Below are 13,221 nucleotides of genomic sequence, written 5' to 3'. Positions count from 1 at the left end.
AGAAATTGCCTTGCAACTTACAAGGGCCACCTGTGAACCGACCGGAAGTTAACAAACCTGACACGTCACAGTTGTAATGAAAAGGCCCGTCATGCCTTGGTTGAATGCGTTATTTTGTTTGAATATAAGATATTATAAATAATTCTTTGTTGGGTTTGGGAAAGTAGTGTTAGGTGGTATTTGTTTTTTTGAATTTTGTTAAAAATAATTTAATTTTAAAATTTAAGTTATTTATTTTTCTATTTCTTCATGACTTATTATAAACTTTTTACTAAATAAAAAAAATCAAAATATGTAGTTTTTTTTAAATAAAAAAAATAACATATTGGTTTTTTTTTACTTTTTACTACTTAATAGAAATAAAATACTATAAAAACAAACAATCTAATATTTAACACTATTAAACATTAAAGTTCTATTTAAAATTAAGTAAAAAAATAGACACCACCTTAATGTCATTATTTTTTGTCATGTAATTAAGTAATTAAAGTCATGAAAGTGACATGATTTATTAATTTTCATATCAATTAGTATTGAGGCTAATTAAATATTCCAGTAGCATAAATAAGTTTTCCAAATTAATTTTTAATTTTTAATTTTTGAAAGAATAAAGATAAACAAATAGCACTTGAATAATAGATGATATATTGAACAAATTGCAGTCAAATTCATCTTCTCAATTTGGAATGACAAACGTGGATTTAGAGGATCTTACTAACCTATAATGTCACCCTAAAGTTGACAAAAACCTATTTTTTTTCTCTTCCATGTAAGAGCCTATTTCATAATAATTTTAAAAAATGTTGTTAATTTTTCTAATATTTGAAAACAAACTCTTTTGATAAAAATTTTAAGTATTAGAAAGATTAAAAATACTTTTTAAAATTATTATCGAATGGGTTATAAAACAATTTCATCTAATTCGAGAAATAAAAATTTATCTCACATATGAGGGGAAAAGAAGAGATTATCACCCACAATTTTTATTTTTGTAGAGTTACTAATTCGCCCAATCCAACCTACAGGATTATTTGACCAACCACAGCATATATACACAAAGTTGGGGCAGCTGGAACTACAAACTTAGTAATAATTAATAGTTTTTATCAAGGGAGGAAGATGGATTCCCTTACAAACTTAATGATAAGCCAAGAAGAGATCAAGAGCTGAACCGTCCGTCCTTAATCAAATTTATTAAATCATGATTATGTATGATTTAATTTGACTGGAAATCTCAAAAAGCAAACCAAAATGATAAAGAGAATGGAATTTAGTAGCAGTGATGGTTCCATGGAGTTATGATATTATAAGCTACTCTACTCAAATGGTCAAAGTCACTGGCTCAACAAATTGGGACTACTCCACTGTTGGTGGGTTTTGCTCGGTTGCATTAGTAGTCGATTTTGTTACATGGTTGGGTTTTGTTGGAAGTGGTTGGATTGGAAAGGAAAGTACAATTGGAAAGATGTGATGAGTGGCAGAAAGTAAAGGAATAGTAAAAAGGATGAAAATGGATAATAAAATCAATCCAAATTTCCAATAAAATTGAAAATTTTATAAAATAAAATAAAATAAAAATAGTAAGATCCCAAAAGATAATGAATGCGATAATCACACTTATGATCATTAGGAACATGTTCATGAGGGTGAAGAGGAACTTAATCTCAAGGGTTAACAGGAATTTAACCTTGAGTGTTACCGTGAAATTGGCCCTTACAAGAATTTTGCAGGGAGAAAACAATGTTAAGTTTGTTAGATTAGTAGAGTTTGAAATAGAAATGAAACTATTAAATAAAACAAAATACATTCCACATAGAGAAAAAGACTAAAGTTATAATATAAAAAGATCTAACCACAAAATAAGAAAACAAAGAAAAGAAAATAAAATTGGATGAAAAATATTATTGAATATATATATATATATATATATATATATAATATGTCTTAAATGAATGATATATTTTGAAATATAATAATTTTTAATTAAATTGCATGATATAGATAAAGGGTTCAAAATTTAAGAAAATAAAAAATTTTAAAATTTTAAAATATATAATTTTATATCATAAATACCATAAATCATTATAATAATAATTTTAAATACAGAATTTTATACCATAAATACCATAGATCATTTATGAATAACAATAATTTAAAGGAAGTAATAATAAGATAAACTTATAAATGTTTTTTATACTGCAGAACATATTTCCTTTTCTTTTTATTTCTTGTTTTCATTTTCATTTTTATAATTTATAGTTATTTAAACTGTAAAAAAAAAAAAAACTTTATAATTCAGAGCCTAGGCCAAAAGAATATAATTCTATAAAATATGAATGCAATTACGATATAAATTATCAACATATCTTTCTTCTTGGTGTCTTTGATTAATTTGGTACTTACTCTTATGAACCATATTATATAAATTAATATTTTACAATTTGAAATAATTTAATCATATCAATTCAATAAGTCGGAATTTGTAATACATCCTATAAACATATTCAAGAGTAAGAAACACCTTTCTAGACCTCGTATGGGAGAGTTTCTTTCATGAGGAACCACCTTCCTCTATCTTCACAATTATCTCTTCATGAAACTTCTTGCATATGCACAATCCTTGCCATGCCATTCTTCTCTCTATTATTCCACTACCACTCAACCTCCTTGAATTGAGGTATTAAGTGTTATGCTGGTTTATGTTACTGTTCCACTACCTAATTGCTTAAGTTTTTGAATCAAATTCGTAGCTTCACATGGTATTGGAGCTCTAGCTAACTAGAAGTCTCGAGTTCAAGTCTATTGATTCATTTGTTTCACTGTATGATTTTATGCATGCTACACACCTTGATCTGGATGGATGAAGTGTTGTTCACCTAACCTAAATGTTGTGTGAATGGATTCACAAGAGAATCTGTGCACAAACTATTTCATGCACTACAAAGGCAGGAATGCACCTGCTGGGAGTAACCATGCAGTGCAGTAAGTTAATGTAGTTTTCCTTCTAAACTTGCAGTCATGTTCTACAGAGAAGTGTGACAAGCCTTATTCCTTATAAGATTTATGAAGCTGGGGAAGAATTGTAAAGACACTAGACGTTTCAGGCAGAGTACTTAACACACTAGAGAGTAGAGAGGCTCAGATTTGGGAAAATGTGGGCACAGGCCCAAGCCTGGCAGACCATGTCTGAGCAATAATACAAGATAATTTGAAACATATATAAATATGTCATCAATAGCAACTGTCCAAATCCTACTGCTCTTCTAGTTTTACTTCACCAATTGAAAACATAGTGAGTGGAGAAATAAAAATAGGGGCTCACAGGATTTCTGAATTGCATGAACACCCTAACCTGTGTGATCAAGATTAGTCATTTATCCTTTCCTTTTTTCATTCACTGCTACTATAATTTTCTGTCAACTTCATTGTCCCTGTTGTTTCATACCTGTTTTTCTAACTCTCTTGCAATTCTCACACTATGCTAACCTGCAAATACCAAAATCCAGTCAATTTATAAAGGTATGCTGCAAAATTCCTAGACATTTTAAGCCAAATAAATAAAAATAATATATGATTGCACAAGTACCTTGAAGACAGATTCTATGGCTGCAGAAGAAGTGGTGGGGCAGTTATGAGATGGGGAATTGATTTTGGAAAGGCAAACCAGCAGCAGTTTTTGTATAAGAGATTTGTTTGGGAGGCCAACAGATAGCCATTGTTCATCTTTTTCAATTTCTTCTCCAAGCAGAGAACAACATTCTGTTACTAGGAGAACCCCCAGGTAATATGAACATCCCTACCCTCCAAAGAACGTTTATTGAGACCAAACTAGCAGATCGTGTTGTCAGATTACTTGGTTTGTCACAAACCCATCTTCATTAGAACCTCCCAACTTAGCAGAAGCAGAATGTTCAACAAATCTGTCTGTTCAAGCCACTTCTCTTTAACAAGCTGAATTTCAGCTCAGAAAGACTAGGCTTAAAGACACAAACTCATTATTGGCAAAGGAAATATACTAGTCTAAGATCTTAGCATGTTTCTTCTATGGCCTTATTAAATATGCCAACAGTTAACTGCAAATCTACATAAAAATGCTCTCAATATCTATGTCATGAATGCAAATTTGTAGAATCATCCATAAACCAGTAGATCAAATTCTTAAAGCCAAAAGGGAGTGTGAATCTCCTTTCATGCTTTTATGGGTAGGTAGGGATGGGGAGGGATGGGGAGGGATTTGGATCGAACAGAACCAAAAATTCCATAGTTGATAACATATCGATCTTGTCCAGAAGTCCTTCTATCTATACAAATTTAAAATAAATGAATTAAATATAACCGTCTTGTCTTCTCTTGGGCAAAAACTACACTTGGAAGGAATCAAGCATGGCTTTTAGAGTTTTCTGAGATGCCTGCCACTGTTTATCATTTGCACTAGCCACAAACAAGACGACACTATTTCCCTTTGCTGTTGCTTTTGCAAGATTATGCGACCCCGTCAGAGCAAATGGAGTCTCAAGCACATATTTGTAATACTGCATGCACAAGGATGAAAAGGTTCGTAATTACTATCAACTGACAATTTCATTTTATCTTTGCCTTTTTCACAAAAAGAGACAGATTAAAAAAGTAACAAAGTAACCAAGTATTGGATGTCACTATAAAAACAAACAAAATATAACTAAGAAAACAAACATACAAACAAAAAAGGGAGAACATTTTAATTTGTGAATGCTCTCCTACAAACTAGCCATTCTTAGCTAACGAAGGCACACAAACATACAAGAGGAAGGAAAATTTTTAGTTGTAACATCCAAGATGAAGTAGCATCAATCCTAAAACATTGCAAAAACATTACAATTTTCTTCCTAGTATCCTATTCTGAGGAATACTTAGATCAGGATTGCTCATGTTCCAACATATCTTTAATTGGTGAGGCACCATACTCAATTCCTCTGCTTGCAGAAGAAGACCCCATGGAGTCATTTACATAGAGAAAGTATTCTAAATTTGAAGAGTTGAAAGAGAGTAATCTGATCCTATAAGACAAGAGGAGAATTCAAACATTTCTACAATATTTGTTTCATAGGACAAACAGAATGAGTAGGAGGAATTGTACCGTCTGATCACCAAGCTTTTCAACTGAAGTTTCCAGGAGCTCATCAGAATCATACGTGTTTCCAGTAACAAAAGGGCCAAGAGAGGCAATCAACTTCTCAGGGCTCCCAATGTCTTCAATTGATGCATTGGGTTTGTTAGTGAGGCGGATCAAAGGAGAAGCAACCACCTGCACCTTTCCCTGATTTTCATCTTCGAATTTCACTTCAACCCAAGGCTCCGCACACTTGGGTTGGCAGTAATTACCAGACAGTATGTTGGCTACACGTGTTTGTTTCCAAGTTGGTGGGAGGACAAACTGATAGGGCTGCACATTTCCTGCAATAATCGCTAACATGTACAATTATAAAAGAAACAAATATAAAGAAAAAACAATAATAAATTTTTTTTAAAAAAAATTGAAATGGCACTGAAGAATGAAGATTACTTCTCTATGCATCCATCAATTTCAGGCATAACAAAATTAATGCCAAAAATCAAGTAAGAGGGTTAGATAATCTCTTCACCCAATACCCAGCTTTGATTTTACTTAAAGAAGCAAAAAATAAACCTCTTCACTCCATATTCCTTAGTCCCTTAAAAGGATGGTTTAAGAGATTTAGTGTATGTCAAGCCCACCAACTCTTAACAAATACACCATCACTCCTGAAAATTGTTTGCACAGAAGTCTTAAACCTCAAATTACGAAACTCATCGTGAATATTGAATTGAAAGGAACTCAAATTCTAATAATCTCTATTCTGATTAAGTAGCGAATGACTGTATTCATGGGGGGATGTGTACCTGCGCGAAGGGCGGGAGTGTCTTTGGGAGAGGCTTTGAAAAGGACGAAAGATGGGTCAGATGGAGATGTGGGGAGGTAGGACCCTACTTCCACCTCTCGAGCATGCGCAGGAAGGGCTTCCTCAGAGATAAAAATAAGAGGAGCCAAAGCCAGTCCCTTGAGGAACTCCCTTCTAAAAGTGAGTTGGTTTGGGGAGTTCTTGAAAGGAGAAGAATGTGGGAGAATAGAGGTTGCAGATTTCGAAGATGAAATGTGGGAAAGTCGCGAGAAAACGTGGGAAAGTGGAGCGAAAGAAGCAGTAGCCATGGATTTGATGGGGTGAAAGAGTTGGAAGGGTGGAAGAGTTGGAAGTGTGGATTTCGCTGCGGCTCTTATCCGTGTTGGATAAGAGAAACGGGCCCAGAAAAGAGGACTCCCAATTTTGAAAATTGAATCTCTTTGTTTTGCAAATGGGTAGAGCTTTGTAGAAATGTTTTTATTTTTATTTTTATTTTTTCAAAATATTATCATGCTTTACTTCAATTTTAATAAAATTATATATAGGGGAAATGTTTAATTATAATGTTTTATTAATGTTTTATTAACTTATCAAGACAATTTAAATTTTAAAAATATTTTAAGATTTAAATAAAAAATAATTTAATAATTAATGCTACTAAATTACTTAAGTTAAATTCATATTTATTTAAATTCTAATTCAATGCAAATTCAGCTCGATTTCATAAATGGCATCAAAAAATTTCCTGATGTTATTTTTCTTATCATTATTATTTTCATGGAATATAAAATTAAAAAAAAAATAGAAGATGTTAGACATAAACATTAATTTACTGAAATACAAATTTTATTTATTTAATCGTAAAAAAATATTTAAAATTTTATTAAAAATTAAAAAGATTATAAATGAAATCATAATTAAAATAAATCAGGATTTAATTTATGAAGCTTTAACCATAAATGTTATATGATATGGATCCAATCATCCAAATATAAGAATATTTATTATTAATCTACAAAATCATGGCAATTTCTTTCAATTTCAGATATCTGGAACATTATTCACTTGAATTAAAGCATTAAATTCGTACCACCATATTTAGTTTTATATTTAGTGAATATTTAGTAAATCAACTTAATAATTTAAAGTGATTTAATAACTTAATTTAAGTCATAAAGTAAAATAAAATAGTTTAATGGTACAACTTAAAGTCAAAAATAACTTTAAGTAATAAATAAAAATAATTAACTTATTTTTAATTCAATATCCTCATTTTACATTTTTTTAATCCTCATTTGTCTTAATTATCTTTAAGATCTTTTTTATTATTTCACGATCTTTGTTATTACTTCATCTCCTTTCCTTTAGTTATAATTTATGATAATAGATTTATTATTTGATAATTTAAAATAAATTTTTAATTAATTTTATCAAACAACTATAATACTTAAATTAAAAATTAAATTTTAAATCAATAACTTAAATATATTTAACTTAAAGTCGAATTAAATCATTAAGTAATAAATATTAAGTTTTACAAAATACTCCATTAATCTCCTAAACAAGCCTCACAATAATGTATTACTTTCAATATTTTCATAAAGATGGTAAAATTTGATATGATTTGTTGATACAATTAGAATCCAACACATTTTTCACGGGTTTTGATGAAACACAATGATGTTTGAATCAAATTTACATTAACCTATATAATAATTTACATATAAAATGCGAATAACTTTTTCCTTTCTTGAACGGGTACATTGCAAAAACTCTTATATATCAAAATTAACAATTAAATTTTTGAATTTGTTGTGATATTAAATAATAAACAAATTCAGTTTGTTTGTTTGTTTTTTTTTAGAATTTTAGATCCATAAATGTAAGCATGTCCCGATATTCATCATTTATAGAAGTATTTCCCAAAGTGGTCATTTGTAAGAACCATCCCAAAGATTTTTTTTTTTTTTTTCAAATATACAGAAAATTTTAATTTTATAAAAAAGAAATTAAAGATTAATGAAAATTAATTCTATAAAATTAGAGAGGATGAATTTTAGGGGCTGACCCAGTGTTAAGTTTGGTTAGGTCAGGTGAGGACAAGCCTACGGAAGCGGACATCCTCGTTTGAGTCGCTTTTGGAGGTTTTAATATTACACAACAAATTAACAATGTTATTTTATTATTAATCTATACAACTATATACAGGGCTTTCTTTAAAATTAATTTTGATAATTTAATTTATTTATTTTAGTGATTTAAATAATGTTTAGTTTTGGTGATAATTTGTGAATAATTGAAAATTGTGGAATTAGAATAGAATAGATTTTTGTAAGCATTATGACTATTGATTAGAAAACTGAGGTGATTGGGAAGTTGGGATGAGTACTATTGCCAAGATTGTTTTTACTGTTTCCACGGACCCTCATTTGGTTGTCTCCAATGAACTGCTTAAGCTCGTGGTGGAATCAGCAAAACTTGTCCGTCAAAAGACAAATGCCATGAAAAACATCGAAAATTTGTTAACAAGGGTCGCAGAATCCAACACAACACAGCAGAGGAGGAGAGAGAGGATGAGAAAGTGAAGGAAAATAAGGGAAAATCTTGGAAAACATTTGTTATTCTCATTTGGGTTTGCGGTGGTTCGATACAGGGAACGGAACGACAGCAACTTCTCCCTATGTAAGTTCTTGCCACAGTCAGTCTGTAAAATTCGATTTGATTTTTTGTTTTCCCATCTTTTTACCAGTGCGCTTGGTTGATGAGAAACGCCAGGAAGAGAAATGGGGAAATTTGGAATATTAGGATAGGTTAGGGTGGAAATGGGTGTGCAGAGATTCCAAGTTTTCTTTCTTTTATTTTCCTTGATTTTCCCAGCAACCCAAGAGCATTGTTATTTCTTTTGGTTTTCTTTTGTTGTTTGCTTGTTGAACCCATTTGAGTACAGAAGATTTTATGTGTATTATTGTTGTTTGTTCTGTTATTGATTGCGATTTTGGCCAAAAAGAGGGAAAAAACTCATTTCTATCGTGTTCTTAGTGATTGATACAATCAAGTTTGTTTTTTTGGTGTATATGTGGGTCTGTTCATGTGTTTTGCTCCATATAAGACATTATTTTTATGTTGATTTGGTTATTTTTGGGAGATATCAAATCTGTAAATGTACATATATCCTTTCAAGACCCGTTATGTCTGATATTTACCTGAAAAAATGTTCTTTTAATGTTCCATGTGTTTTGGATTTTCTGTCCAATTGTAGATGCTGTTATAGTTTGATGACCAATACAAATACTCACTTGACATTCTTGGAATGGTGTTTGTTTTTATACATTGTATTTTGTAGGTTTCATGTTAAGGATGTTCATTTTCAATGAAAATTTTCTTTAATGTGCCTTCATTTTCTTTTTTGATAAGGATAATGAGTGAAGGGAACATTTGGATGCCTTAAATTGTACATGGCTTCTCTAGGGTTTCATTAGAGTGCTGAATGCAAGACCCACATTCTTCCAAAAGTTTCCTAAAGTTAGTTTTTGTAAATTTCCATCTGTTTTTGTTTTTTTATTGTCTTAGGAAATACATTAGATATTCAGCAAAATTGATAATGGAAGCTGAGCTAGGATACCCATTTAGGGTTTGAAGAAATTTTATTAATTTTTCTTTTCATTCTTATTGTTGGTTAGGTAGGTAAATATTAATGGCTATTTTCTTTTCTTGGTTTTATCAGAACAATGAATGCGAAACCCAAGCGGAGAACTGTTACAGAGAACGGAGATACAGGAGAGGACTTGGTCCTCGCCACTTTGATTGGGAATGGAGAGGATTTGGGCCCAATTGTCAGACATGCTTTCGAAATGGGGCGGCCTGAACCCCTTCTTCTCCAGCTTAAGAATGTTGTGAAGAAGAAGGAAGTTGAAATTGAGGACCTCTGCAGGGTACATTATGAGGAGTTCATTCTTGCAGTTGATGAGCTCCGTGGTGTCTTGGTTGATGCTGAAGAGCTGAAAAGTGAGCTTTCAAGTGATAATTTTAAGTTGCAAGAGGTTGGAAGTGCACTTTTGTTGAAACTCGAGGAGCTTCTTGAATCGTATTCAATCAAGAAGAACGTGACTGAAGCCATAAAAATGTCAAAGATCTGTGTTCAAGTGTTGGATCTTTGTGTGAAGTGTAACAATCACATTTCTGAAGGACAATTTTATCCTGCTTTGAAAACCGTAGATCTCATTGAGAAGAATTTCCTGCAGAATGTTCCCCTCAAGGCACTCAGAGTGATGATAGAGAAGAGAATACCAGTAATAAAATCACATATTGAGAAGAAAGTATGTTCTCAGTTTAATGAATGGCTAGTTCAAGTAAGAAGTTCTGCAAAGGATATTGGGCAAACCGCAATTGCACGTGCTGTGTCAACCCGTCAGAGGGATGAGGATATGCTGGCTCGTCAGAGGGAAGCCGAGGATCAGGGTCATTCAGGTTTCGAAGATTTTGCATATACTTTAGATGTTGAAGAGATTGATGAGGATTCTATTCTGAAGTTTGATCTTACACCTCTTTACCGAACATATCACATTCATACTTGCCTTGGCATCCAAGAGCAATTTCGTGAATATTACTATAAGAATCGGTTGTTGCAGCTCAATTCAGACTTGCAGATCTCGCCAACACTACCATTTCTGGAGTCCCATCAGACATTTTTAGCACAAATTGCTGGGTATTTTATAGTGGAGGATCGGGTTTTGAGAACAGCTGGAGGGCTATTGTTACCCAATCAGGTTGAGATAATGTGGGAAACAGCAGTATCTAAAATGACTGCAATGTTAGGAGAACAGTTTTCTCACATGGATTCTGCAACCAACCTTCTTATGATAAAGGACTATGTTACTCTGCTTGGGGCAACTCTTAGACACTATGGGTATGAAGTGAGCCCACTGCTTGAGGCTCTCGACAATGGCTGGGAAAGATTTCATGTGCTTCTTTTGGATGAGTGTAGGCAACAAATCATTGATGTCCTTGCCAATGACACCTATGAGCAGATGGTACTGAAAAAGGAGTCTGACTACACTATGAATGTTCTATCATTTCATCTCCAAACCTCGGATATAATGCCTGCTTTCCCATACTTTGCACCATTCTCCTCCATGGTACCTGATGTTTGCCGCATCATCAGGTCATTCATCAAGGATTCTGTCAGTTACTTGTCTTATGGGGGCCACATGAATTTCTATGATATTGTGAAGAAGTATTTGGACAAGCTCTTGATTGATGTTTTTAATGAAGCTATACTTAAAACAATTAACAGTGGCACCACTGGTGTCTCTCAAGCCATGCAGATTGCTGCAAACATAGCTGTCCTTGAAAAGGCTTGTGATTTTTTTCTTCATCATGCAGCTCAACAATGTGGGATCCCAAGCAGATCGGTTGAGAGGCCTCAGGCTAGTTTAATGGCCAAGGTAGTTCTAAAAACTTCAAGGGATGCTGCTTATCTTGCTTTGCTAACCTTGGTGGACTCCAAGTTAGATGAGTTTATGAAGCTTACAGAAAATATCAATTGGACTACAGACGACGTGAGCGAAAATGGAAATGAGTACATGAATGAAGTTATCATTTATCTCGACACTATTATGTCCACAGCTCAGCAAATTTTACCTTTGGATGCTTTGTACAAGGTTGGGAATGGTGCTCTTGAGCATATTTCCAGTTCTATTGTGGCAGCTTTTCTTAATGATGGTGTAAAGAGGTTCAATGCGAATGCAGTTATGAAGATCAACTATGATCTAAAGAGGTTAGAATCTTTCGCAGACGAGAAGTATCACACTACTGGCTTGAGTGAAATACACAAGGAAGGTAGTTTCAGAGGCTGCTTGATAGAAGCCCGACAATTGATAAACCTTCTTGTGAGCAGTCAGCCAGAGAACTTCATGAATCCTGTCATAAGGGAGAGAAACTACAACACTTTGGATTATAAGAAGGTAGCCAGTATCTGTGAGAAATTCAAGGATTCCCCTGATGGGATATTTGGAAGCCTTTCAAGCAGAAATACAAAGCAAAGTGCTCGAAAGAAATCAATGGACGTGTTAAAAAGAAGGTTGAAGGATTTAAACTGAGAAGGCTTGAAAACCTGTCTTCACCAAATATAGCTTAGCCTTCTGTTTTTTCTGTTCAGGATGAAAGGGTTCTTCAATTCTCCTGCTGATTTATTATCCTGGAATATTTTTTTTTAGTATTGCTTTGCCCTTGAATTGATAATTTGTCCCCCTTCCATAAGAGCGGTGTTACTTCTGCATTTAATTTTTTTTTTCCCAGGTCATAAATTAGTCCATCATGTTTTGGGAAAAGCACTTGAGATAGCTTTATATGCTTTTACTTCCGCAATCCCACTAGTGTTAGTCAGATCCTACTACAACTTCTAGGGTTGTTTTGCCTATCAGAGGGAAAAAAGCAGGCATATAGATGAGTTATGGTTGCTTATGGCTCTGCAAGGGGTTCTTCATCTTGGTCTTGGTATTCAAATTTCATCAATTCAATTCTATATGCTCTTTTGTCCGTATGCGTGTCTTCTTCCTGCAACTTTGAGTAGTTGTTTGTCGGCAAAGAGTTTCTGGGCTTGGTTGTAGGTAGAAGGAACACAATGATCTTTTAAGTTTTGCTCTCTTGTTTGCTGAAAGCAGTGTCTCTGTCACTCACTTCACTGGATGCCCCTTGAATTCTCATAATATCCTTTTAGAAAGTGTGGTGCTGATCATCCTTCCAGTTTGTTATGTCATTAAGAAAGCTGATATATGTCTATGGGATAGCGAGATGGGAGTGTAATTTTGACAATTTCAAGCCTATCCTATCAACATTCTTAGTATACGTGCATGATATATGGTCTCGCATTTCAACGGGCGAACCCTACAAGAACTCGGTGAAATGGATCCAATGTCGTGTTGCAAATTAGAGACAAAACGTCTAGTAAAGTAATGCGAGTGTGGGGACTGATTTCAGAGCATCGTTTCAATTTCTGTCTCGGCCTTCACTAAGAGGTAAAAACAAGCCACGTAGAGATATGATGTTGATATGGCGGTTTGTATGTGTTTTCCCTGCCGATTCAGTTGACGTAAGAGGGGACGTCATTTCTATGTTCAGAATTATATAAGGCTGCCCTGTAATGCTAGCTCTTCATCACCTTAAAAAATCATCGTTTTGGCCTTGTCCTTATTCATTTCATGAACCCACTATTTCTCAATGATGATTGATCCCTTCTGTGAACCCATCTATACAACAACCCTGTTTTTTGTATTTCTTATGTGGGAAAAATTTTAGCAAACATTTTGGGATCTCTCAAAAATGT

General features: G+C 33.3%; 2 protein-coding genes across 2 annotated transcripts; one reads left to right on the top strand and one right to left on the bottom strand.

Annotated features, from left to right (window-relative positions):
• Nucleotides 1-4,107: 4,107 nt before the first annotated feature.
• LOC100246497 (psbP domain-containing protein 6, chloroplastic) lies at nt 4,108-6,329 on the bottom strand. Its single transcript, XM_019221427.2, has 3 exons — nt 5,899-6,329; nt 5,117-5,433; nt 4,108-4,532 (listed from the first exon to the last, which is right to left on the bottom strand). Exons 1-3 carry the CDS (start codon nt 6,203-6,205, stop codon nt 4,362-4,364), a joined length of 795 nt encoding a protein of 264 aa, XP_019076972.1. The 5' UTR covers nt 6,206-6,329; the 3' UTR covers nt 4,108-4,361.
• Nucleotides 6,330-8,261: 1,932 nt separating this feature from the next.
• On the top strand, nt 8,262-12,155 carry LOC100249917 (exocyst complex component SEC15A). Its single transcript, XM_002277932.3, has 2 exons — nt 8,262-8,579; nt 9,622-12,155. Exon 2 carries the CDS (start codon nt 9,626-9,628, stop codon nt 11,993-11,995), a length of 2,370 nt encoding a protein of 789 aa, XP_002277968.1. The 5' UTR covers nt 8,262-8,579; nt 9,622-9,625; the 3' UTR covers nt 11,996-12,155.
• Nucleotides 12,156-13,221: the final 1,066 nt, after the last annotated feature.

This window comes from Vitis vinifera, chromosome 8 (assembly GCF_030704535.1).
Source record: "Vitis vinifera cultivar Pinot Noir 40024 chromosome 8, ASM3070453v1".
In the NCBI taxonomy this organism is placed as follows: Eukaryota; Viridiplantae; Streptophyta; class Magnoliopsida; order Vitales; family Vitaceae; genus Vitis; species Vitis vinifera.
This window is presented reverse-complemented; position numbering and strand designations above follow the sequence as displayed.